Source organism: Lacerta agilis, chromosome 15 (genome assembly GCF_009819535.1).
Source record: "Lacerta agilis isolate rLacAgi1 chromosome 15, rLacAgi1.pri, whole genome shotgun sequence".
Lineage (NCBI taxonomy): Eukaryota > Metazoa > Chordata > Lepidosauria > Squamata > Lacertidae > Lacerta > Lacerta agilis.
The window spans coordinates 11,951,553-11,978,192 of NC_046326.1; the positions used below are offsets into that span (position 1 = coordinate 11,951,553).

Here is a 26,640-nt window from a genome sequence, read left to right on the forward strand (position 1 = left end):
TGCTACCTCCCAGGACATTTCCCACACACTATGTCGCCAAACTGGGAACCATTATTTTTGTTCTGGTTAAGACATTGGTTATCAATCTGATATTTGAAGCATGTTTCAGTGTTCTACCAAATCTTCCCCTCCTGCAAAACTCTCAAGTGTGGAATACCTTTTCCCTAACCTACTCTCTCACCCCTAGTAATCTCTGTCCTGGACATGTACACTGTAGGATATGGGATGAAGCATGTCCTTGATTTAATTAGGACATTGAATGACATGCCTAATATCAGCGCCAGCAGAGATTCATAGGAAGCCACAACTGCCGATATTCAAATACTACTACTAAAAGCACATCTCGACTTAGAACACTGTTCATCAACTGGTGGGTTGCGACAGGAACACTACCATTCTGTAAACTGATGTTAAAAGATTAAGAAATGAATCCCCAAATTAAAGTTTGGGTTAAAAGTGAGTCTTGGGTCTGAAAAGGTTGAAGATACATTTTTCAGAAGACTACATCTTATGGACAGACTTCTCTCCAAGAACACTTCGAGGTGCCTTGTAGTTACAGTTGCATTTTCTCTCCATCCATTAGAACATGTTGGTTATTCAACATTTTGCTGAAAACACTCTTAGGGTGTTTTTTTCCTCCCCCCAGAATTACAGCTAACGCTTCACTGATGGATCCTGCAGTTCCATGGATCAATCCTGTGTTACTACAGAATATGGCAGTCATCAATATGCCACCTTGCCCCTCACACGTAAAACAAGAAAGCCATGCAAAATTATGCAAGTGGCTGGGATGCGAAATGCTTCAATCTGGTAGATGCCACCAGAAAGGCATCTTCGTATTTACAGCCTTAAATGCCACAATTTCTTCTTATATTTGCAACTGTATTATAGCCACAAGTATCCTATATTTTGTGGTAAACAAAGCACCAGCATGCAAATGTGAACTCAGAAAAAATATTTGGAACAGTTACGGCTTTGGGGAATTTTTATTGAATTAAGCAGCAGTTTGGGATGAAATGCAAGAATCAGAGGCTAGATATTGTCCAGCAGCCAGTCTCCATGTTACACTAGGGCAGAGGTTGGAAATTTGTGGCCCCACAGCTCTTATTGGTTCCATATAGTATAGTCATAGATGATGTGAGCTGTCGTCCAGCAAACATCTGGAGGCCCACAGGTTACCCACAAACCACAGGCTGTAAGTTTGGACGCTCAAGTCTGGACACAACACTAAACCAAAATATAGTTTAGTTCCAATAGCACACAGCAGCAGGAGCAGCACTTCTGTCCCAGAACCACTCATTTGTATTAAGCAAGCCATGGTCTGGCTTAGTGTTACATGTGAACTGGGCCTAAGAGAAAGTCTAGCTGTCTAAAGTCAGCAGAGGCATGATTTGAACCCAAGGGCTTCTCAACATGTAGCTGACTTCCATCACTATTACATCAGCAGAACAAACTCCAGACTGAGTCTTTCTTTAAAAAATCCCTGTTAAAATTACATCATGCCCAGTCAATTTCTTCAAGCAAGTTGTTTGTACTGGGTTGGGTTTCAGGTGCCTCAATTGCTGTCTCCATCGCCATGTCTATCAGAGGACTACTGCATCTTCAAACACTCCTGTCTGAAACCTATTGGGACCCCTGTCTTCACTTCCCATGGCAGCTGAATACAGAGCCTCAGCACTTGCCACAACGATTCTCTGGACCGATGTAGGCTTCTAGGAGAAGCAAATCTTGCAGTTCCATGGTTGGCCACTTTAGAGTCCAAAAAGATCTGCACTTAGTGGAATTCCAGGAACTAGGAGGTCAAGGAAATCAAGTTTCTCCAATAAAGCTATACAGTCCGTCATTGCTGTGGTTCACTATTTTGTATTTCTGGGAACTGCAGCTTCAGTCGCTGTAAGGAGCGAATGAAGAACAGGGGTGGCTTGCAAACCAAGTGGATTTTATCTTCTTCGCTGCCGTTTTTTGCAGGCAGAGTGAGTTGGCAGGCATGGAGGTGAAGTGGGAGGTGGCGAGCTTTGACTTGTTCCAAGCCCAGCCTCTTCAATGCAGCCTTTGGAAGCTTCTGCAAAAAAGGAGGAAAGAAATGGTTAAATGGTGAATTCCTGGGCATCAACAGCAAGAATCTCTTAACTTTCCACTTTAGATCTCCAAGTGTTGGGAGGTGGGAATGTTCTCTTGCAAAGTGTAAATAATGTAACAAAGTTTTTTCTCAATTTTCTGAGAGATGTTGTTAGAAATCGACCTGGCAAGGGACCAGAATAATGGGTCTTAATGCTTTCTTGGAGATTTTGAGGATCAGGAATGATAAAAAAGAGAAACGGTGTGCTTAGCCATGATTAGTGGTTGGCCGCTGGGGAGAAGCGGACAGTTACAAACACCTGATTTGTTCACATGGATGCATGGAGTAGAATGTAATGAACATTCTGTGCATTTGGCAAGAGATTCTCTTCAAAATTTGAAAGTATGCGGCAGATACTTTTCAGATTATACAATGTATAAAAGGAAATAGTTGTATGGTTGAAGTGAATTAAAAAGGAACTAAGTTTTTGCAATAATGGTCTGCTCTGTTCTAGCTATTAGTGCTACTCTGTATTTGATTTGTAATAACAACAAAATTAATATTAATATCATAAATGGCACAGCTCCCTTTCCAAACAGATCAATAAATATGCACCTTGACAGTTCTAGAAGAACTAGAGACTGCAACATGCAGCAGGCACATGCCAAAGGGCGCAGTGAATACCCAGCTGGATTAGTGCTTCACAACAACTCAGACTAAAAGCTCTTTTGATTCAGCCAAAGCAGTGCTCTACAGATTCCAAGTCGGGATGGCAGCATCTCATCCAAACTCCTACTCCATGCAGGAAATCTAGGGCTACAGAATCTCCAAGAGTCGACTGTCAAACCTCTACGTGGAGACTGCCAGCAATTACCCTTTAGGTAACTGGTTCCAGAGATGAACTGCTCTTCCTGTCAATACATTTCTCCTGATGTTCAGCCCAGATCTACCCTCCTGTAATTTAAGCAGCCTTGTGGAATGGTCCCTCCTGATGTTGTCCTGGGAGGTGTTCAATGTGTTTTACTGGGTTATTATTCTGTTGCATACCAGCTGGATGACTTCTGGTTAAAGGCGGCATAGAAATGATTTTTAAAAATAAATAAATAGCTCCATGAGGCCTCCTCTCCTACAACTGTCACCTGGTTGCAGCCATTCCACCAGGCTGCCTCAGTGGGAAAGGTGGGAAGCAGGGCTCATTCCATCAGCTTTGCCGAAAGATCAGCTCCATCAGTCACTTCCTGCCCCTCATCTGTTTCTATGCCAGCTGGTCATTATAACTACTATTTAAGAATTGTGCGATCTGTTTTTTTAAAAAAAGAATATAAGCCTGAAGGCAGGGACTATCTTGTTTTAATGTACTGTATGTAAGCCACTCTGGCAATCTTTTTGGTTGAAAAGCTGGGGTACATATGCTCTAAATAAATAAGTACACTCCTCAGATCTCGCCCTGCCTTCTTGGGCAGCAGAGAGCAAGCCCTTGCAGTCTTCTGTGTGACAGCTGTTCACATAGACCAGGGGTGGCCTATGAATTTTTATCTGCATCCAAGTGGTCCTTTCAAAACGCCATTGATACACAGTAAAAATTCAGCCAGGTTTATGTAGCCAGTAGCCTGAGGCTACTAGTTCCTGGTATTCTCCTACCTAAAGCATTTAGCAGCAAGTGCAAAGAGAGTGGTTGTTTGGACTGGACTGGAATTTGAAGCAGAGGACAACCACCTCAGGGCAGGAGATCAGTCCACCAAACTGAGACCCCACCCACCATATGTTTTGAAATGGATGAGAATGCAAGCCAGGTTCCTTTCTAGAACTTGGCTGAGGCTTGAATCCTAAGCAAACTTACTTGTGGTTTAAGGCCCTTTGGCCATAATGGGCCATACTTCTAAGTAGGGTTCAAGACTCAACCAGTCAACTATTTTCAAAAATCTAATGTTGGCTTCCGGTTTCCGGAACGGACGGGTATGGTCGTGATTCCATCACTCCCGACCCCCATGGGGAATTCCAAGGCTGTTTTGGGAGTATGCAGCCTCCCAACCTTCCCAGGAGTGTGGGAAGGGCTGCCTTGCCCGCAGATGCCCTTAAACCTGCTCTGACCCTTTGGGAAAATGAGCAGGGGGGCCAGGGCAGAAAGCACCCCCGGGGGTACGGCACTCCTGCGACCGGCCCGATCGTCCAAGATTCCCAACGCTATGAAATATAAATTAGTGAGAAGCCTTGGGCATGCTTCAAACGAAAGAGGAAAAAGTATTTTGTTTAAAAGCTCAGCCACTGAGGATAAGAAGAAGAGAAGATTTTATTACTGTATCGGTATGTGAAGCGGGACGGAAGGGGGGGGAGCCCGGGACTCTGTGACTGTATGATTTTATAATGGGCAAATACCCCCCCCCCCAGAAGACCCAACTTTATTTTATATAACAAGTGAGATTTGAAAGACTGACAATTATTTGGAGAAGAATATCTGAAGTATAAATTTACAACTGCGTGGACTATGAAAAGTAAACACGCTGTCCCTATGAGTGGATAAATGTTTCGTTAACATCTGGAAGGGGATAAGAGCGTTTTTATCTGTGATTTTGGCAAAAGATGAACCCCTTGGACACTGACCGACTTTAATTGGAAGAATTTGGTTGACTGCCCAGAAATGACGCAGTTGGAATTTCACCCGGACTGCAACAAGTGGGGTATGGGAGGGAGAAGAGGCCAAAAATTTTTTTCCCCTCATACTATATGATTTTCAAGTACGACTGGCTAATTCTCCTAAAGGATGTAAGTGGGTGCAGACGGGTGTATAAAAAAACGTGGAAAAATATGTGAAATATAAAAAAGAAGATGGTGATTGCTTATATGTGGCTTTTGGACTCAGCTCGACAAGGGGGAAGAAACGGCTTTGGAAGTACAGACTTAAATCCACACAGAGACACTGTTTGTTTTGACTTATCTTGCCTGTTGGAATACATCAGAGGCTGTGAAAATATTGGAATGCGAAAACAAAGAACAATAGTTAAGATAAAAAACCTCTGGAATTTGAAGCATGGGAAGCCTTAAATAAAATTTAAAATAATAATTCAGTTGATTTGGAACCTTCTTGTTTTAATGATAATTGGAGAAATAATTTGGAATGTAATTTGGAATGTTTCATATGATTTTGTTGTATTGGAAACTTTAATAAATATGATTTGGAAAAAAAAATCTAATGTTTTCACAGCACTCAAAAGGTCATACATAAACGAATTTGATACTTATGAGAAGTTTAAAAACTGATGATTGTTCACAATAAGTTTATCCAAAGTAAAACATTGCATGTAATTCTTACAACATTACCACGTATTTTAAGTCATTTCTGATTTAATACAGTGGTACCTCTGGTTACGAACTTAATTCATTCTGGAGGTCCGTTCTTAACCTGAAACCGTTTTTAACCTGAGGTGCCACTTTAGTTAATGGGGCCTCCCACCGCCGCGCGATTTCTGTTCTCATCTTGAGGTAAAGTTCTTAACCCGAGGTACTACTTCTGGGTTAGCGGAGTCTGTAACGCAAAGTGTTTGTGACCCAAGGTACCACTGTAGTTAGCTTTTAACTGATTTAATCTGTTGTATGGGTTGATCTTGCTGAACAACACTTAGAGACAACTATAATTAAGCAGTATATAATCGTGATAAGTTAAACACATAGTAATACTACATAAGGTTTTTAAAAAATGTGAACAATTCGCTGAACAGTTCTTCTCTTTCACTTTGAACTCGAAATGTCAGGGTCAGCCTACACTTGTCCAAAAAAAGGGGTAGGGGAGGAAAGGGGCAAAAATAAAATTTAAGTAAACACCCATTGTTAAAAACAGTCCTGATAAGTAGGCAGGACTGTTCAAGGATCAAGGAACACCTGCCAATATCTGACCAGTGTGCCAATCTAATTTTCAAGTAAGCATGCATAAGTGTGCATTGACAGCAGAGCCATAAGAGGCCCTTATTTCATCCTACTGTCTTCTTTCACTGAAGAAGCTCCTTTCTTCATGCTTCTCTCACCTGTGGTGCAAGCTTGTTCCAATGGGAGTATTTGTGGTCTCCAAGGACTGGACAGCCTAAGCCATAGGCCAAGTGGACTCTGATTTGGTGCTTCACTCCTACGTACAGGGGGAAGGCAAGGAGAAAAAATTAAGCACACATGCATACAAAGCCACAACCACCAAATACACCCGTTTGCTCATTCTCAGCAATGGGCTGCCCATAGCGAGTTCCATTTGCAGTCTGATAGAAATGGCGGAGGAAGGAGGAGAGAAAGGGCGGCTCCACTCATCTACCTCTGACATGCAGCCCCCAAAGGGAATGGAGTTCCTGCACCACTATCATAGTGTGAACAAATCGCTGGTCATGAAATTAAAAGCTTATAATTCAAGTGGCACATTCATGCCTTCCTTTTTCAAACAGCAGCCTGTACCTCCTACATGTACTACAGCAGTAATTTGCTTTTCTGTTCGCACTGACTCTCAAAGAACAGCAGAGCTTTGCCCTGAAAAGCAACATGAGTCCTTTCAATAAATTAAATTAAATTAATTAAAAAAATTAAATTAAATATACTCCTGCATGGGTAAACACTACTGCATGCTCCACCAGAAGACTTCAAGATGACCAAACTTGCTCTGCACTCAATTGAACAGAACAAGGGGCAAATTAATTATTATTATTATTATATTATTATTATTATATATTTTAAAATGCCCAAATAAGAAAAAACTGCCAAGCTTAAGAGATGCTCAGGAAGGCTTTTAAGCACTCAGTGCTGATGGCACCGCTCTGCAGAAGTTTCTGAGCAGGTCCTGTGCACGTATGTGAGGCCTTACCTGTGACTGGGTGCAGTTCAAGGAGGGAACAAGAGGAGGAACTACTCAGCACTTGGTACTGGGTCACTGCCATACTGGCATCTCTGTGCTTGCGGACTTTGAACATATTCCCATCCTCAGAGGACACGCGATAGTTTGGCGCAAGTGTCATCTAAGCCAAAGAGAGAAATAGATGTATCACACCGTAGAGGTCCATCACTCATTATCCACCTCCCAGCACTTTGTCACTGAAGGATCAGGCAGTGAATAGAAGGGCTTTTTACCAGTTGTAGCTGGTGGAAAGTTATGGCTGTTCCTGGACTGGGAGAGTATGACCTAGTAGTTCAGGCATTGGTGACTTCAAGACTGGTTTACTGGAATGTGGAGCTTCCCTTGCTCTTGAGCTGGAGTGCAGAATGCTGCAGCACAGCTGCTGACAGTAGTGGAGGTCCTGTAAGTGTAGGACACCTCTGCTCAGACAGCTGCACTGGTTGTGCGTTTGCTACTGGCCAATTCATTGTGTAACTATTAGCATATAAAGTTCCTAAGAGCTTGGGAACAGATTATTTGCGGGTCCCTTTACTATCCTATATAAAAAGGTAAAATGTAAAGGACCGCTGGACAGTTAAGTCCAGTCAAAGGTGACTATGGGGTTGCGGCACTCATTTCGCTTACAGGCCAAGGGAACCGGCATTTGTCCCCAGACGGCTTTCTGGGTCATGTGGCCAGCATGACTAACCGCTTCTGGCGCAACGGGACACCGTGACAGAAACCAGAGTGCACGGAAACGCCGTTCACCTTCCCGACAAGACGGTACCTATTTATCTACTTGCACTGGGTGCTTTCGAACTGCTAGGTTGGCAGGAGCTGGGACAGAGCAACGGGAGCTCACCCCCGTCGTGGGAATTCGAACCACCGACCTTCTGATCGGCAAGCCCAAGAGGCTCAGTGGTTTAGACCACAGCGCCACCCGTGTCCCTATATGTGCCCACCTGACTGCCATGATTTGCGGAACTGGCACTGGAAAGCTGTTCCAAATCCAACTCACACACTGCGTTGAATTTCCCAGGAATAAAGCTTAAATAATAAATCAGTGCCATGGTGCTTGGGAGAACTGGAAAGCATCAGAAAGCCCTCCTGTGAATGGTGTGGCTAGATGAGTCAAGACATTGCTGATAGGAAGCAAACTCACTTTATAGTGCAATTGGTTGCCCGCGGCTTCCTTCTCCATGATGGGAATATCCACCAGTCCCTCTGGCTGGCTTTGGTTCTCCAATGCAGATCGCCCTACCAAGATAACAGTGATGAACAGCGCCATATTTCAGCTTGTTACAGCCATCAACTCTCCTTTCAAGAGGGAAAGAAAATGAATCCAGCACTTCATTAACAGGCACTGTCCCAGAGATGCAGTTCTGAAGGGGCTACTGGCTTCTAAGAAGTCAACGTTTCTTATAAAGCTGAATGTGGAAGGGAGGAAGAGTATATGAATCCCAGTAATGTGTCTCATACCAATATTTTTTCTCCACCTGTCGGGTTTTGAAGAGCTGCTGGATCTGGTGTGCGGGGTTCTCATCCCTGGCAAGCACCATCACTCCGTTGTTTCTTTATCCAGCCGGTGACAGAGATGAAGGGGTGTTCAGCTTTCATGCCGTCCAACATCTTTGCCAGTACTGGCAGCACATCAGCGATGCACATTTTTACCTTGGGGCCACCTGGAAAGGAAGCAGAAACAGCCTTGATCACATAGCTTCCAAAGAGCAATTTCCTTTCCGTAGCAACTTCACCTGCAATGTGTGAACACACCAATATCACAGACCTGAAAGGATAATTTTCCTGAAGCCCAGATTCTCACAAGCATCTCCTGAGCAACTTGGAAAGACTGCTGGATGTCCACCTAATTATGCACTCATCTGTTCAATGATAGCCAGAAGCCAAAAGCTGTTACTTGAATACCAAGAAAGAGTGTGCAGAAACAGCAACTGTTATATGCGGAAATTGAGAAGTGCTGTGTTCCCCTTTGTCTCTCTCCCTAGTATAAAAAAGATTATTATTTTTGCCCAGGGGGGTGGAATTAACCCTACAGCCTATTGCATTTCCCCAGAGGAGACAGTCACATACCATGGTTGCTGCCTCTGTAGTGTGTACCTTTCCAGTAGAAGTAGAAAAGCTTAGGCAAGAGCAACCCCCTTGAATTATTATTTGCAAGCTGGTCGGTGTAGCACTCAGAACACAGACAGGGTGGTACTGGCAGAGGCAGCTATCTGTACATGCAGCATTGAGTTTTCATTGTTTATAATCTAGAAGAAATGTCTCTGGGAAGACTAAAGTTAATCAGCCACTAGGTCCGGCAATCTGGGAATCTCATAAGCAGAGCACGGTGGAGAAAACTATCCTGTTGTATCCCCTCACCCCGAACATCTAATTAACAAGGTTACATTGCTCTCAGTATCACTGTGAGTAGGGTAACTAGGATTCTGCTCCACAGGATGAATTCATATTTAACCTTGTGAAGAGCCAGTGCAGACCTCAAAAACAGATAAAAGCAATTTTGTTTACGGGCTCTGATTAAGTCATAAGAGGAGGAGATATCTGGATAGGTAGCAGGGCTCTTTGCAATGAGGAACCTGTGGTCCTCTAGATGTTTCTGGATGACAACCTCTGACCATTTTGCCATGCTGACTGAGGCCGATGGGAGCTGAAGCCCAACAACATCTGAAGGGCCACAGCTCCTCCATCCTTTCGTTATAACTACCACTCCACTATAACACCTTTTCAGTAACATCACACACGCTCATTCCTCTCACCATGAACAGGAGGCCATAAGGTTTGTTAATCACCACAATCTCTTTGTTCTAGGTAGAGGATTCCATTTTTTAGTGCCTTGGCCACCACATTAGGATGAACCGCGGCAACTGCTTCGTTAGCTGAGCAAGTTCTTGCACCCGCCGTGATGCTTTGTCTTTAGGAACCTTTGAAAGACCAGGGAAGAAAGAACAGAGTAGTTCATCATTCCTTCTATTGTATCATTTCTGGTGTCACAAAATATGTATACCGCATGCATGGCCAAAAGAAATAAATGGTGTTTTTAAAAAGGTAAGAATGGAAGCTACTGATGAAAAAATACACTAGAAATCTCTCTTTCCTACACCCTGATGCTAGGAAAATAGCATTGCAACTGGAAATCATAAAGCTCTGCCACCAACTTGCCACAAGCAAGCCAATTAAAGCACCAATCTAGATGGATTTACATGTTTTGCTGTATAATGCCTGATTTCCCCCCCACCCCCATTTTGCTTGTAGTTAAAAGGTCTATAGGAAACTAAGATTTTGAGCTGCGGAAGAAAAGGTGGTATGTTTATTTATTTTCCCTCTGGCCATTCCCCCCCCCCAAAAAAAAATCACCTCCCTGTAGGGTGCTTTTCCCAAGTGGGTGGAAAAGCATGGTGGTGGTCTTTCAGAAAACAGGCACTGCAGGAAAAGGAAAAACAGCCTCTACTTGTGGATTCCACCACTCAAAACCAATTCAATGTTCTATCAGGTTACAGCAGCAGGAGAGATGGGAGTCCAGAGACCCCTCCACTAAAACTGGTTTGGAAGATCAGCTCTATTAGGCTCCTCCTCTCCAGAAGCATTGAGGAAACAATATCTAACTTTAACAAAAAACCATATGAAGCTGTCCTTTATGAAGATAACACCATGCACATGCCAACTTGGTCCCTGGTCATTGTAGGCTTATGCCACAATGAACTTGTATGACTTTTAGATGGAACAGAGGAAGCTGCCTTATATAGAAGCCAGACCATTGCCAGCATTGCCTGCACCGACTGGCAGCAGCTCCCAAGAGTTTCGGACAGGATAACATTCTCAGCAGTCATAATGACCTAAGTAGAACTGGATTCTTTTAAAAAGATAGAGTACAATATGTGCTACCCCAAGCAACACCACATGTCGGAAGATATAAAACAGGAGCCTGCATGCAGTCACATCGGATTATTTTACGGAAGTTGCTTTCAGCTTAAAATAATTTATTTTCTTAGCTATATATTTGCCTCCCCCATACCCTGTCAAGGGAGCAATAGGTGGTGTGTGTGACAAACGATGACATAAATTATCATACATAACAATTTAACTACGAAAGTTAAATCCAAGATCCAAGACTAAAAACAAACCTATGTTTAGGTTTTCTGCCAGGAACTCAAGTGTTTACACTCATATAGAAGTAAAGGTTGATTATTTAGGAGACTACTGTAGGCAGATGAAAACAGCAGGATTTTAATCTCACTTGTATGTAACAATCACTATGGAAAATACGGAGAGTTACAAAATATGGTCATGAAAATAATATGCAGTTGAAAATGTTGACAAAAAGACCCATGGATGGGTGCTGGGAAGTCTGGATATTCAGAGAAATCTCTAAATGTGGATATGTACCTGGTATTGTTATAACTTTACGCCTGTAAAATCAAATAAAAATATTTTCAAAAGAAACAATAGAAGTAAAGGTTGGGAGTTCCAACCTCAAATTGCAAACAAGTGCATATGGAACAACACACGAACCCTTTTAAGGGCGGCTGAAGCATGTTGCATGCTGGAAGTGTAGTCTTTCCTTCCCGGCGCAATGCACTCTGGGAAATAGAGTCCCAACTGACCAACGGACTCACCTCGGCCTGCTTTTTTTTCTGATCCTGCTTCTCGGCTCGTATTTTCTCCGCCAGCTGCTGGGCGCTGAGAGGGGCGGCCGCGCCCTGGCTGTGAGAAAAGGCCCGCCGGCCTGCTTTCAAAACGAGTCGCAGAGCGCGGCGAGGAGCGCCGCTGTGAGCCGCCATGTTTTTTAGGGCTGTCCGAATAAAACAAACGAAACCCGGATGTGAGCTTGGCCTGCACCGCCCTCCCCTTTCGCTCGCGCGGTACCATGGCGGCAAACCAAGAGGCCAGCGGGGCGGGGCATTAGAAGAGGTTCCGGCTAATCTAGAGCAAGGCCCCCTTCCTCTCCAATGAGATAGCCGTGCGGCGTTCTCCGTATCCAATGAAAAGCAGCACTTACGCGCAGTGGGTGGGAGAAGAATGTTGGGGCACCAATGAAGGATGGCGGAACGAGAGCGGGCCAATCATGGAAAGGGGGCGGACCTGGCTATTTTCTTTTCTGTTTGAACAACGGCAGTTGTGACACGAATAACCGTCGTCGCGCGAAGGCAGAAGGAGCCGGAGCCGGCGGCAGTGATCAGGTATTAACTGAGGGTGCGGCAGGGAGAAAGCGCACGTGGCCGGTCGTGAAGATGCGCGCGCATTCGCTGCTGGCCGGGCCTGTCCTCTCATTCCCCCCCTTCCTTTTTAAAATTCTCACAAGAACTTTTGTGGTGTAAGTTAGGCCGAAAGATACAGTGGTTAGTTCAAGGGTCGTCCACTGAGCTTCGTTGGGAAAGTGGGGTTTGAAACGGTAGCTTCCTATCCCTGCCTCTGGTACTCCTCTAACCCAGGGTTGGAAATCTGTGGCTCTGCAGTTGTGGTACTCCAGCCATGGGGATGAGGGGGGGGGAGCTGACCCCCCCTGAATCAAGTAAATAAAACATATGCTTAACTAAAAGTCGAAATACCGGTAAATCAGAATATTTGAAATCGAAATGATCCCTGAGGTCACTTGGAGGATGTTGGGGAAACCCAGCCAAATGGTTGTGGCATAAATAATGTATTGTTACATTGTAGCATTGGCTCCCAGTACGTTTCTGAGCACAATTTAAAGTGTTGGTGTTGACCTTTAAAGTCCTAAATGGCCTGGGCCCAGTATACCGGTACTTGAAGGAGCGTCTCCACCCCCTTCGTTCAGCCTGGACACCGAGGTCCACCGCCAAGGGCCTTCTGGTGGTTCCCTCACTGCAAGAAGTGAGGTTCCAGGGAACCAGACAGAGGGCCTTCTCAGTAGTGGCACTCGACCTGTAGAATGCCCTCCCATCAGATTTCAAGGAAATAAATAACTCTCTGACTTTTAGGCGACACCTGAAGGCAGGCCTGTTTAGCGAAGTTTTTAAAGTTTGCAGTTTTATTCTGTTTTTAGTGTTCTGTTGAGAGCCGCCCAGAGTGGCTGGGGAAACCCAGCCAGATTTGCAGGGTATAAATAATAAAATTATTATTATTATTAGCAACCTGATTGAGTTGTAGACCAGGCAAACAGAGGAGGATGACAGTGCCCCCCCCCCCACTAAAAATACACAAAACCACAAATCTTTGCCCAGGACTCCAGGTGCCATAATCTCTGATGGGTGGATGAGAGATGGAGCACAGCATCGCCTCAAGAGCCGCAGGGTCCCCACCATTTCTCTAGTACCACACTGGCTGCAGTGTTGGCTCTGTACATTTATATATATAAAAAACCCTTTCATTTCCAGCCTAGATCCTACCTGCTCTCTGCAATGTAAGCAGCATTGTACTGCTGTAAACACTCGTTGCTTCTCCCAAAGAAGCCTCGCCTGGGAGCTGTAGTTTGCCAAGGGTGCCGAGAAGCTGCTAGGAGACGCCAATTCCTCTCAAAGAGCAACTTGCTCAGAATAACTTGGGAAGAGGGACTGGTTGTTAAACCACTATTTTTGTAGCTGTCTCGGAGAGGAATGGGGTTCTCAACTGTAATCACCCTTAAACTATGTTTCCCAAAGTTATTTGGCAGCGAGCCTGTGACATTCTAAAGTGGCATGAAGGTGCTTTAAATATAGAGTGCAGATGGAGTCCTAGTTTAGTTGCCGGCCTGAGTGGCAAAAAAGGGCTTTTGTGAATAATATGAGACAGATTATCAAACTAGGTCTGGAGACCGGAAGTCAAATTTTTGGTTGGACACAGTCACTCTTCGTTGTAAACTACCCTACATGGCTATTGCAGTTGAGAAAAAAAATGGAAGGTATGAGGCCTCAGTCTGTTGCTATGTTTTATTTATTTTGATTATTTTCACCCTGCCTTTCTACCTTTTAAATGTTCTCAAGTATGAATGGCAAGTATGAATTAAAAAATGCAGAAGTGTAAATAAGATTGACTTAGATTATTGTTCCACCTAGTCCAATATGAACCGGCAACAGCTCCACAGGATAGCAAGTATTCAACCTGAGACTTTATGAATACATAGCATGCACTTTCAACTCCACACATTATTGTTATAGCTCAGCTAACCAACGAGGCAGGCTTGCCTCCCAATCCACATGCTGTTCCACTTCATAACTAGTGGAATTTACCAAACTTTTCTGTGTATAAAACGAGGGTTTATTTATTTAAAAACTATGTTTAAAATTGGGGGTTGTCTTATACACAGATAGTGCATAGGGGGGACATGGGATTGGTTGCTTCTGCAAGCTGGAGATTTTCAGCGGCTATGGGGTGTGTTATTGGTGGCTGCGGCAAGGGGTGGTATTGATAGGCTGTTGCGTCAATTGGTGGCTTGTTTGATGCGTGCGGTTGGTCAGGCGGGTGAGCTATTTTCTGTAATGTCCCCTTAAAAAAGCAACTGGGCAATCCTCCCCCCAAAAGCTCAGCAACTCTGGGCAATTTGGAGTCCCCCAAAATAGGGGGCGTCTTATACATGGGGGCGTGTTATACATGGAAAAATACGGTACCTAATTGCTTAAACTCATTGAGCAGAAAATCTATATATACAAATAATGGCATGAGAAGCTCAACACTGCAAGCTGGAATAAACCCTATGCTCTCAGATTTTACATACGCTAACTATTTAAAGGGATGTCAAAAGGGGAGAAGTGTTTCTTTTAAGTCCCACCAAAAGTAGAAGCAGTGGGTTTAAATTACAGTAAGGTAAGCTTTAAACTAAAGCTGCAATCTGATATTTCCTTACAAATGACTTCCACTAAATTCAATGGGGCTTAGTTCCAGTTAAGCTTGTGCAGGATTGTGGCCCCAATGTAAACTGTCTTTGGAATAAGTTGTACTAGTAAACTGCAGTAGAAAGGGATTGACCAGATGACATAGTGCCAAATCAATTAATGCTAAATTAATACATGCAACTATCTCTTTTTCATGTGAATTTTAACTAAAGTCACTGTTGAATGGCTGCTATGCTTTCTAATAGGCCACAACAAACGCATCACACCCCTGACTAGTAGAACTGTTTTTTCTATTTTTCTGAGGTCTTATTAGTCCAGCTTTTCCTAGTTTTTATTTTGCTCCTTTGTTCCTATCACTTCATCCATATGGAAGAGCAGGATGAGGCTGAACATAGGAAGTGTAGAAAGAGGTGAGTCCCAACCTAAACACGCTACTACTTGTTTATTCTTGTAAATAAAAAAGGCACCATACCCAGCTCTGTTGATACAAGGCTGATTCACATATCCAGCTCGTGATGTGGTGGCCATATAAGAAGACCCTAGTCTGCGGCCACTTACTCCTCTCCGTACAGTTACCCTCCTGGTTTATAGATTTGTTTTGGCAATGATAAATTGCTTACAACTGTTCAGATGCTTTCAGTGGTTGTAGCAGTAGGAAGAGAATGTGGAGCTAATAAAGGGATTTGCCTGTATTTCGAAAACAATTTGACACCTGCTTTATGCTATCATTTTTTAAAAAATGTTTATTTCTTAAATGCAAAGCATTTAGTGGTATGCCTGTGCTCTTAAAAAGAACAAAAGTAAATAAAGATCCCAATAGATTTGTATGAGAAGAGATCTGAAGATATCTGCTTGGAGATAAGAGATGGCCTGGAAACTTCAGTCTGAACTCGTACAGACTCTCTTTGCAGCTTGTTCTGGAACATCATTGTCTGTCTCCACACTTTTGCTGGGGCTGCTCTTAACTTCCATCTCTTCATCTGATTCCTTTTCAGAGTGCTTTGTTTTCTTAAGGTGAGGAAGTTCAATGCGTCCTCTACGCACAAAGTAACTGATGCGAGACTCCAACCCTTCACATTTGGGGCGGTCCATTAATGGTTTGTAGTTTCGGGCTTTTGCTCCCTCAATTAAGGCACTGATCTGATTGTGGACTGGGGGCTTCAGCTCTCCCCACCGAATTGTGCTGTTGCTTGAACCTGAAAACATAACAAGTGCCAACGGGTCAACAAGTCACGTGTAGCATATTATTCACCAGTTGCTTCTATCCCCTTTTAAACACCAGTTCTGTACCCATATATGTAATCACTAGAATAGTGCCTTACAGCCACACTCATACCTAGCAACGGTGAATACTGTTAGAATTCTACAGAACTATGCATCTCCTACCTGTCTCTGTAGGCATCTCAGCAAAATCAAGCCCTTTTAACATGCTGCGCAGCATATGAGTTTTAACAGCATGGTTGGCCCAAAGCTGCTGTAAATGAGTGACGTTAAACTCCTGGACATTGCGATCATAGATCCACTGGATATTTTCAAACTCACAGTCGTACAAAACCAGAGGAAATTCCACTGCCATGCTGCAAGAAAAGGAGAAGATAAGGTGTTAAGAAGCTTAAATCAGAAACCTGTGACTTAAAACAGGGAAGTACATGCATAAGACTAAGTAACATTAATCTGATGTGATACAAAGCAGTGATTAATCTTTATAGTGTTGGATTCCCATACATGTAAGGCAATTGGTGTTGATCTTTCTGTGTCAGTAATGGGAGTGCAGTTTTTAGTGCACACTAATGCACATCTATAGCTTCCCTTTCCATCCGCTCTTCAGCATCTTGATGGTCCAATTGTACTGTATTATGGAGCAATGAGAAATGTGGCACTAGAAAAGCTGTACTTAAGAGCTACAGAAATCCCAATTATGTTTGCCAGGACTTTGCTAAAGACTGGCATGCATTTTCATAGGCAAGACTATGTCATTGGGGGTGATGCAACATTACAGTGGAACCACGAGTTGCGGATGTAATCTGTCCCGGAGGCACGTCTGCAACTCGAAGCGTTTGCATCCAGAAGTGCTGCATCTGTGCACACGCAAGGTGCGATTTAGTGCTTCTGCACGTGGCAAAACCCGGAAGTAACCATTCTGGACGCAACTTGAAAAGACGTAACCTGAAGTGGATGCAACATGAGTTATGACTGTACACTGGTTAGACTTTAAGGTACCACAGGGGTATGGTGATGGCTCAGAGCTCAGTGGCATACAAAAGGTCCCAGGTTCAATCGCTATAACCTCTAATTAAAAACGGCTCTCTAATATTAGGTCTAGGAAAGACCTCTGTCCAAGATTTGCATCCACTGGTAATGAGTAAAATAAGCTTGTTTCACATCTAACACAAATATTATACAGTACTGGTTATATAATATATATTAATTTCTTTGCAAAGTCATACCTGTATTGTGGTTTTCGAGGGTTGTTCTCTACATCCAGCAGCATATTGATAATCTCTGGCTTTTCCATCCTTTGTCCAATCAGGAAGAGAATAGCCATCATGCAACGGACCTGGTGGTAGAGGAATGCTTGGCCTGTCACTTCAAACAGGTACATTTGGAAAGGGTTGTGCAGCTCTGCATCCTCTGCTCTAGCCACAGGCTTCACCTCCGCAGTAAGAATTGTCCGTTGAAAGTTGGTCACGCCATTGGCTACATCCATCTTGCATAGATTACGAAAATCATGGGTCCCCACGAGCTTCTGAGCTGCAGTATTCATGAGAGCTACATCTAGATCAGCACGAGGGAAGAAATAGCGATAGGTCCTTTTGAGGCAACTAAACCTAGCACTGAAGCTGGGATCTACTGGGGCCCAAGCCAGTACCCGTATGTCATGAGGGAGCACTTGATTCAATATGTGTGTGTAGCGGATCTCCTCTGCAGTATTTGTGGCTGTGTCCTTCGTTGTACCCTCGGGTTTATTTACTGCTTTATCCTTTGACAGGTTTGAGCGGAGATCTAGGGAGATCACCTGAAACATTGGAGAAGGATAATAAGGAGTAAAATATGCAAAAACAACACTATAGACAGTATCCAATCCCCTCATTCTGTTAACTCCCCCCTCCCCCCATGGGCTCCTTGCACCGTCCTCAATCCTTGCGCAAACTGTACAACTGACTTAGCACTACTTTGGATACAAACCTAAGGGTTAGATCCCAAGTTAGCCATACTTGAAGTAGACCCATTGAAATTAATGGGCATAAATAAATTAGGTCCATTAATTTCAGTGTGTCTGCTCTGAATACACCTGTAATGTTTATTTTATTTTTTACGGAATCAATGAGAATTCTCCAAATACGATGGTGTTGGTGTAGCTTCCTCAATGATTATTTGGACCTTAACTGATCTGGCGGTAGGTTTTATCTTGCAGCCCTGGATAACTCAGGCTACAATATTTTACAAACTTTCCTGGGAGGAAGTCCCATTGAACGAGTTCTGTTATCAGCATATCTAACACCCAGTACAGTCGTAACTTGGAAGTCGAATGGAATCCGTTCCGGAAGTCCATTCGACTTTCAAAACGTTTGGAAACCGAAGTGTGGCTTCTGATTGGCTGCAGGAAGCTCCTGCAGCCAATCGGAAGCCCCGTTGGATGTTCGGCTTCCAAAAATAGTTCGCAAACTGGAACAGTCACTTCTGGGTTTGCGGAGTTCCGGAGCCAAAACGTTCGAGAACTAAGCTGTTCGAAAACCCAAGGTACGACCATTCAGCTCCACACCAGAGCTAAGATCTCTCGAGGTGCAAACTCTTTGCTAAGTGGGAATATCACAAAAGGTAATGCGGCTGCCCCCGCTTTAATTCACATTCTGTTATAGTGCTGAATCCAAATCCCCCCTCCCTCACCCTCTGAGCAGGTTCCCTCATTTTCTGCTGTGAGCTGAGCAGGTGGGTTTCATAAAAATGGAGGTTAGACAGATGCTGAACTCACCTGTCCAAAGGCACTGACTCCCTTGTCAGTGCGCCCACAGCGGTGATAGTTGGAAGTCTGTCTGCTGGCCACCAGTCGGGTTTTGCTGAGAGCCTCAAACAGCTTCTCTTCAATAGTATTGTTGGTGTTCTCCTGGCTAGCAAAGCCCTGATATCCCCAGCCTAGGTAGGCTATCTTCAGTGCCACATGTCTCTGGCCATAAGCGCTAAAATCAAATGGCCGCTGCTGCCGTTTCTTAGTCTTCCCTGCTGCTGAGAGGCCACCTTCAGTGCCTGCAGTCTGCTTGCTCTCCAGCTTTTCTTGCAGCCTTTGAACCATGTCTTCCAGTTCCTGGACTCTCTTCAGTAGCTTCTCTGTTTCTGCTCCATCTCTGGCCATAGTGAGAGTCTCTGGGAAGGGAAAATGAGTTCCTACAATTCAAACTTTTGTATTTATTGCTAGAGGAGAGGCTATTCAGCTGGGGACTGCCAACTTGCTACCCAGCTTTCTGCTTTTATTTTCTACCTATACTGTATTGCATATTTGAACTTAATGAAATACTTCCTGCCTTTCTCCATTTACTGTTAAATTCATACTAATTCCCAATGGGCTTTCGGCCCATGTTTTTTTGTTTACATGGGCTGCAAGGTGTAGCGGACAGAAAGGGTTTCTTGACAGCCATGGGCTACTCCTGTATAAGGAAACCCTGCATATTACACAGGATTCTGGGGTTTTGTTTTGAAGTGCACATATTTCATGTGAGATACTGGTCAGCCCTGTTGGGTCTCGCAGTTTCAGTGTGAACTGAATGTGCACCATAAAGCATACTTAACATCGGGGAGGAAGATTTTAAGTTGCAGGCAAACTGCCTTTCAGGGATTCAGATCCACCATGGTTGATTCTCAATGTGGAATCTCTAATACATTTCTAGGCAGCCTCAGGATTTGCTGGAAAATAATTTGAAACCCACTAGTATAGCCAATAACTGTAAGACTTAACACATTCTCCAATGTACTGCAGAGGGGGAACATCGTAGCGCAGCAGGACTCAGGATTTTATTGGATCCTAAGCTGACTTAAGTGAAAGCAAATTCTTGCTATAAATAGGCAAATGACTATTCAACCAGTGAATAAATTTAGTACAGTGGTACCTTGGTTTTTGAACGTAATCCGTTCCGGAAGATCGTTCGGATTCAAAAACGTTCGAAAACCGAGGCGCAAAGGGTGCTCTGCAATTTCAGTGGAGAAAATTGGGAAAAACTCTGCGGAAGCCGTTCAACGTCCGATGCACGTTTAAAAACAGAAGCATTTATTTCTGGTTTTTCAACGCTAGAAAACCAAAATGTTCGGCTTCTGAGATGTTCAAACCCGAAGTACCACTGTACTTAAACTTGTTTTGGGTAGATATAGCACACTGTGTGAGAATTAGCATCTCTCTCTTTCAGAATCAGTGACTGCACTAAGAGAAGCAATGGAAACATTCATGGGACTTGATCGTCCCCGCTGGGCCTCAATGAGCCATGAAGATCGGCTCAAAGAAGCTGCAATGGCATTCATCCGCCTTTGCGCAGAACAGGGAGAAGGTGATAGCCCAAGGAAGATGTGTTTCGCACCTCAGCTGGACCCTTACACAAGAGCCTCGGTGGCCTCTTTGGTCAGACCCACACTTCCTGTGAAGATTAGGCATCTTCATTCGGGACCCACCTTGCAAGCAAAGACTCCTGAGGACCCCAGAGTTGCTAGGAAACCTGTAATGAAAAGGAAAGTTCTGAGGCGAAGGCCTGATGGAGAAGTAGAGGTGACGGATGAGTCTATCACCAGCACACCAGAGACAAGCAGTCAGAGTGACCCCGAGTATGGGGAGCTGAGTCAAAGAATGCACAGTCTGAAGACTCAGCAAGAGGAAGAAGAGTCAGAGGAGGAGAGTGAGCCAAGCATTTGCCCAGAGTCTGAGACGGCTTATTCCTGGAGAACTACAGAGAGCCAGAGCCAGAGCTCGCAAAGAGAGAGCCAGAGCCGCAGCAGTACATCCTATGAGCAGGACTTGATTGTTGCTGGCCACCCAAAATCCTTCATATTACCAAGATTTGATCAGCTAAGCCGGAACAGAATGAAGACCGACCGGGTAGCCCGTTACTTGGAGCATAAGCATGACTGGGAATCTCTGCGGCTACCAGGGGAAGATCCCAGGAAAGGGGTGCGCTGGAACATCCGGGAACAGATGCTCTGCAAGTCAGAATATCCTCCTAGGGCTCAGCACATTTATATTCCCAACAACTACCTCGTGCCTACAGAGAAGAAGAGATCTGCCCTGCGCTGGGGAATACGCTGTGACCTGGCAAATGGTGTGATGCCTAGGAATACCTACTCCTCCTAGAAATGCAGACGTCTCTATAGCACCATCCACAGGAGCATGCCTTGCTTAGCACAGCCCAAATATCTTTATTGGTTTTAAATCTGGCTTTCAGAATGAGTGTTTCCACAACACAAAAGGATTTTACTTATTCGTGATTCTTGAATAGTTGTCCCATATAGGATCAATTAGAGATTAATATTGCCTCATCAGAAGCCAGGCAGAAGATGAACCAAAGTTTACTGAAGTATATGTCAATGAGAATAATCTTTATTTTTATTGCAAGATCTTTTAAACCCACTTCCTCTTCCTAATGCAATCATTATACTTCTGTATGATGTTGTTATTTTTAAAGAAAGTTTAGCTTCTAGATGTATGGATTGAATTAAAAGTGTGTGGTATAAAAGGATTGCCTCTAGTTTCTCTATTGACTGGTTTAATTTGTTGAGAAAGTAATATTTTATCAGGAACAAAAGACAGGTCAAAAGTTTCACCTCATTTATCAGTTGTGTGAAACCGCTGTGCTATATTGAAAACAACTCTTCACTTTCAAGTGGGTATGTGGTTCTTTTCACATTGAGAATATATATATATATATAAGCAATTTTATTGAAGGTTTTTAACATGTTAAGCAATAAAATCCAAACACATTTATAAAACAATAAAAATATATTAAAAAGAGAGTAATAATAAAATACCTATATACAGGCAACTCCCAATTTAGGTGCCAGACCTAGAAGTAGCCCCAAAACATCACTGATAGTGGGCATCTACATGCTCCCCTATAAACCAGAATTACTTGTACTAAGGTTATCATGCAAAGTGCTTTTCTTCTGTTTTACGTTTCTTTCCACACTTGGATACACTACGGATATAATGAAATATGGGTTGCATATTGAAGAATATAACAGGTCAGTTATGCAAAGTAAGTGGAGCTGTGCTACTAGATTTGTAGGTCATGGCTACCAAGAAAAATAAACTTGATCAAAATTACAGACAGGAGAAAAACACCAGTGATCAATGGTAGGAGAAAGCGTGGGGGAATATTTTGGCAGTGCAAGCCTATGCCTCTACTGAGAACTAAGGCACACTGTTCAGTAGGGCTTGCTCCCTACCAAGTTTGTTTAGGATTGCAACTTTTATTTCCTTGCCTCTTTTTAACATGTGCTGGTGGAGGATTAATTAGATTGGCTAAAAACATTTCCAGTCTCAAAAGAATGCCAGGAAATTCCTGATTTTTATTATGCCTGGCTGCAAGCGTAAGCACCAGTGAACACACTGAAACTTATGAGTATACTGGAACGAGGAACCTGCTAGTGGTGGGTAGGGCGGGGGGGGGAATGGGCAGAACAATTAATCTAAATCTACACACCTGTCCTCTGTTCAGACTACAGATGGGAAGGCCTGGAAAAAACCTGGAAAATTGGGAAAAAACGGCTTGGGGGGGGGAACCTGTTTTTTTTTTTTTTTCAATTTTTCCAGGTTTTTTCCAGGCCTTCCCATCTCTAAAACAAGCAGTAAGAGCTGTTCGACAGTGGAATTTGCTGCCAAGGAGTGTGGTGGAGTTTCCTTCTTTGGAGGTCTTTAAGCAGAGGCTTGACAGCCATCTGTCAGGAATGCTTTGATTGTGTTTCCTGCTTGGCAGGGGGTTGGACTGGATGGCCCTTGTGGTGTCTTCCAACACTATGATTCAGTATTGTGGCATGATTTTCATGGGTAAGAACACATTGGGTACATGAACTGCCAGAATCTGTTAAACCTGAGCTAGTTGACATTTTTTGTTACCCTTAATGTGAAATTACAGCCCAGTTAGCGTAATCTTTTTTTCCTGGTAAACTGGTGGAAACTGTTAACAATAAAATTATCAACCCTATAGAAGTCTTGCTGATAGCTTCTGTAAAGGGTAAGTCTACCTAACCACTTTAGAGTTCTGTGAGTATCAAAAAACATGCAAATGGGGGGATCTTGGATGCATAGCTGGTCCACTACTGCATAAAGGTAAAGGTACCCCTGACCGTTAGGTCGAGTCGCAGATGACTCTGGGGTTGCAGTACTCATCTCGCTCTATAGGCCGAGGGAGCCAGCGTACAGCTTCTGGATCATGTGGCCAGCATGACTAAGCTGCTTCTGGCAAAACCAGTGCATCACACGGAAACACCGTTTACCTTCCCGCTGGAGCAGTACCTATTTATCTACTTGCACTTTGACGGGCATTTGAACTGCTAGTTTGGCAGGAAGTGGAACCGAGCAACGGGAGCTCACCCCGTCGCCGACATTCTGATCGGCAAGCCCTAGGCTCTGTAATCTTTGCAGTCATGGGATAAGAGGACACGGGATCTTACGGATCAGTAACTGGTTAAAGAATGCTAAGCGGAGAGTAGGACTAATTGACAGTTCTAACAATGGAAGGATTTAGTAAGCAAGGTTGTCCTAAGATCTGTAATAAAAACAGCTATTCATAACTCTGGAATCAGGTAGCAGTGAGGTGGCCAAGTTTGTTGATGACACCAAATGGTTTAAGGCAGAGCTTTCCAGACTTTTCATGCTGGCGACACACTTTAGGCATGCATCATTTCGTGACACAGTAATTCAGTTTTACTAGCAAACCAGAGGTTAAGCCAGGTGTCCCCAGACTTACTGTACCTTGGGCCGCTTCCTCCAGCGGCGATCACGCGGTGGACAGGGGAGCGTGCGCCCACATGCTATTTCCGGCGCACTTTCGGGTTGATGGAGCGCCGGAAATAGCTTGTGTGCATGCGCAAGCGCAATTTCTGACTCACTTTCGGGTTGGCGCAATGTCAGAAATAGCTTGTGCACATGTGCACGGGCCTCCGCGGACCCTGAAGTGTGCCAGAAATGATGCGCACAAGCTATTTCTGGCGCTCAGCTGACCCGAAAGTGGGCAGCCGCACCGGTAAGAGCGGGCGGTGGGTGTTGCTGGGGGCCAGATAAATGAGCCCCTCGGGCCGCATCCGGCCTGCGGGCCTTAGTCTGGGGACCCCTGGGTTAAGCTAACCTCTTTCCAGGCCCAGGAGGAACACAGGGAGGAGCGTTTGTGGGAAACGCACACAGCAGCCGACACACTAACATGTCACAACACAGTTTGGAAAGCTCTGGTTTAAGGTGATTAAAACCAAAAGGGATTGCCTGGAGCTCCAAAATAATATCTCCTGACTGGGTGAAGGATCATTAAAAATGCATAGAATCTTAGTTGGAAGGGATCTCCTAAGTGTCCAATCCCCTGAAATACAGGAATCTCAACTAGATTATGACAGTCCACCACCTCTTGCGGGAGTCCGTTCAAACAATTCTATCAGTAAGTTCTTCCTAATGCTTAGTTGGAATCACCTTTATTGTAACTTGAAGCCAATGGTTCAAGTCCTATCTTCCAGAGCAGGAGAAAACAAGCTTGCTCCATCCTGCATGTGTCAGCCCTTGAGATATCTGAAGATAGCTATCATCTCTCTGTTTCCTCTTTACCAGGCTAAACATACCCAATTCCCTCAACCATTCTTCATAAGGCTTGGTTTCCAGACCCTTTATGATCTTGGTCAACCTCCTCTGCACATGTTCCAGCTTGCCAATATCCTCCTTAAAATGTGTAACCCAGAACTGGACACAGTACTCCAGGTGTAGACCAACCAGGGCAGAATATAGTGGGACTATTCCCTTGATCAGTGCAAAGTGATGCACGCTGATGCAAAAAAAACAATAACTTCACATGTACTTACAGTGTCTGAACTGGTGTTAACTGGCCAGGAAGAAGATCTGGGAGTTGTGGCAGATAGCTTGAGAAAGATGTTTTCCTAGCATGCAGTAGCTATGAAAAAGGCAAATGCCATGTTAGGGATTGTCAGGAAAGCGATTGAAACCACCAACAGGATGCTGTTATACAAATCCATGCTACGACCACACTTGGAATAGTGTTAGTGTATGATTCTGGTTGCCGTACCTCAAAAAGGATACTGCAGATCGAGAAAATGGAATCAAAACGATTAAGGGAGTAGAGCAACTCTACTATGAGGAAATGTTACAGCCTTCAGGAGTTTATAAAATAGCTTATAAAATGTGGACATGATAGAGGTGCTTAAGATTCTGCAAGGTGTGGGAAAAGCACGAGTTATTTCTTCCTACTATGTGAATATAATGCTAGAACACACACCAATCCGACACACCAATTCTCTACTGACTTTTTTAATTAAAGAAAACAAGTATACTATAAAAACATTAAAATATACAGTTATTGGACACACTGGCCCATGAGAATAGACATGCATTTTAGTGCTTTCAGCATCAGTGAATCGAGCAGCCTGATCCTGTGTACCTTTATTCGGAAGTAACTGCTATTGAGGTCAAGGAAGCTAACCTGCCGAGGATTACAGCAACATCGGGTGCATCTTTACTCGATGGAATTTCAAACCCTACACCCAGTGAGTGTGCGTGGCAGAAGATGAGCCCTGTTGGAACAGGCCGATGGCGATGGCCCATCCAGTCCAGCCTCCTGTTCTCACAGTGGCCATCCACATGCCTACGAAACGTCAGCAAGCAGGACCTGCGTGCTCCCCACGTACGGTTCTCAGTACTTCTAACACGCATGATCGTGGCTCAGGTTTTGAAGTGGGGCGACTAATCACGGAAGGCTAATCAGAACAGGCCAACTAGTAACCCCCCCCAACCCCCTTATATTTTAAACAATTTTCTAAGGGTTCAGAATTGTTATATGTTACAGCGGTAGGGGAGAGACGGGCGATCCAACCAACACCACCTTAAGGCTGCCTGTGAAGGCGATCAGCTTCACTAGCAAGCGATCCTAAACGCACTTACTCAAGAGTAAGCCCCATCGAACACTGTGGGATTTGCTCCCGTGTTAAAACATGCGCTGTGAACGCGCGCCGCGACCCCCGTGCTCCTACCTCCGCAGCAGCTTTTACGCAGGCGTTCGCTGAGAGCAAAAGACTCTGAGCGCAGGCATGCCGCCCTGTCCGCGATTTCTCCGCAGGAAATGACGTAAAAGCTTCCCTGCCCCCGCGCCAACACGTGACACAGAGGAGGTTTGTGGGAAATGTGGTCTTTCTCTAGAAAGCGGCCGGATTAGCGTTTTACTGTACTTCCAACAGCAGGCAGCCAACTGACCCTGGAAGGTTATAGAAGGTTATCCTGAACGGGATAGCCCTCCCCTCCTTGTTTGACCCCAGCCCCAGAGATATACTGCCTCTGACCATAGCTGTCAAGTTTCGAAATTGAAAATAAGGGATCAGCACCCTCACCTGTCCTGGGACACTCTAAGGTTCTCAGGGACAGTCCACACCCTGGTAATCCCCCAAGGATACAAATTAATTTACACCAGGCTACACACAATCATCTTTGCCCACATTCATATGTGGGATTTGACTGGAGTAACACATGACTGGAAAGGTTTGCAGTTCCACAAACATAGGTGTGCACTGCCTCAAAATAAAAAGAAGTGAACAAAAGAAGGCTCACTACTGGGGCATTGCTAAAAAAATGTCAACTTTGTAACCAGAGGTTCAACTGAATAGAATGTGAATCACATGCACCACAAGGCCTATGCAGCCTCAACTTAAGGTGTCTCCCGGCCTGGCTTTTTACAGGCCCCAGCTGACTGCACAACCTGGCCTTTGGAAAG

The 26,640-nt window shown here is 44.2% G+C and overlaps 3 protein-coding genes across 6 annotated transcripts; 1 reads left to right on the top strand and 2 right to left on the bottom strand.

Annotated features, from left to right (window-relative positions):
* Positions 1-1,003: 1,003 nt before the first annotated feature.
* On the bottom strand, positions 1,004-11,716 carry RPUSD4 (RNA pseudouridine synthase D4). The gene is given in 12 exon segments (XM_033172514.1): positions 1,004-2,062; positions 6,079-6,176; positions 6,894-7,044; positions 8,065-8,127; positions 8,129-8,159; positions 8,382-8,469; positions 8,472-8,505; positions 8,508-8,584; positions 9,658-9,724; positions 9,726-9,775; positions 9,778-9,841; positions 11,534-11,716. Coding segments are annotated over 12 exon segments (1,110 nt in total). The 5' UTR covers positions 11,699-11,716; the 3' UTR covers positions 1,004-1,840.
* Positions 11,717-11,954: 238 nt separating this feature from the next.
* HYLS1 (HYLS1 centriolar and ciliogenesis associated) lies at positions 11,955-21,411 on the top strand. 4 transcript variants are annotated; one of them, XM_033172682.1, is made up of 3 exons: positions 12,056-12,097; positions 17,220-17,285; positions 20,086-21,411. In XM_033172682.1, exons 2-3 carry the CDS (start codon positions 17,261-17,263, stop codon positions 21,015-21,017), a joined length of 957 nt encoding a protein of 318 aa, XP_033028573.1. In that variant the 5' UTR covers positions 12,056-12,097; positions 17,220-17,260; the 3' UTR covers positions 21,018-21,411. The 4 variants fall into 4 exon arrangements, 3 of the variants coding, with proteins under 3 accessions (XP_033028573.1, XP_033028572.1, XP_033028574.1); XM_033172683.1 differs by lacking the exon at positions 12,056-12,097 and adding an exon at positions 15,057-15,099; XR_004427985.1 differs by lacking the exons at positions 17,220-17,285; positions 20,086-21,411 and adding an exon at positions 15,685-15,782 and having other exon boundaries at positions 11,955-12,097.
* On the bottom strand, positions 15,420-25,975 carry PUS3 (pseudouridine synthase 3). Its single transcript, XM_033172680.1, has 6 exons — positions 25,907-25,975; positions 24,725-24,813; positions 18,663-19,051; positions 17,137-17,705; positions 16,076-16,266; positions 15,420-15,885 (listed from the first exon to the last, which is right to left on the bottom strand). Exons 3-6 carry the CDS (start codon positions 19,038-19,040, stop codon positions 15,569-15,571), a joined length of 1,455 nt encoding a protein of 484 aa, XP_033028571.1. The 5' UTR covers positions 19,041-19,051; positions 24,725-24,813; positions 25,907-25,975; the 3' UTR covers positions 15,420-15,568.
* Positions 25,976-26,640: the final 665 nt, after the last annotated feature.

What these genes read in the sequence shown, in the direction of transcription:
- HYLS1 (XM_033172681.1), top strand. Translation starts at nt 15,069, where the DNA reads ATGAGGCTGAACATAGGAAGTGTAGAAAGAG. An exon ending in CATAGGAAGTGTAGAAAGAG is followed by an intron (nt 15,100 to 20,085) that starts GTGAGTCCCAAC and finishes TCTCTCTTTCAG; the next exon opens with AATCAGTGACTGCACTAAGA.
- PUS3 (XM_033172680.1), bottom strand. Translation starts at nt 19,040, where the DNA reads ATGGCCAGAGATGGAGCAGAAACAGAGAAGCTACTGAAGAGAGTCCAG. An exon ending in GAGTCAGTGCCTTTGGACAG is followed by an intron (nt 17,706 to 18,662) that starts GTGAGTTCAGCA and finishes CCAATGTTTCAG; the next exon opens with GTGATCTCCCTAGATCTCCG. An exon ending in TGAGATGCCTACAGAGACAG is followed by an intron (nt 15,886 to 16,075) that starts GTAGGAGATGCA and finishes TTATGTTTTCAG; the next exon opens with GTTCAAGCAACAGCACAATT.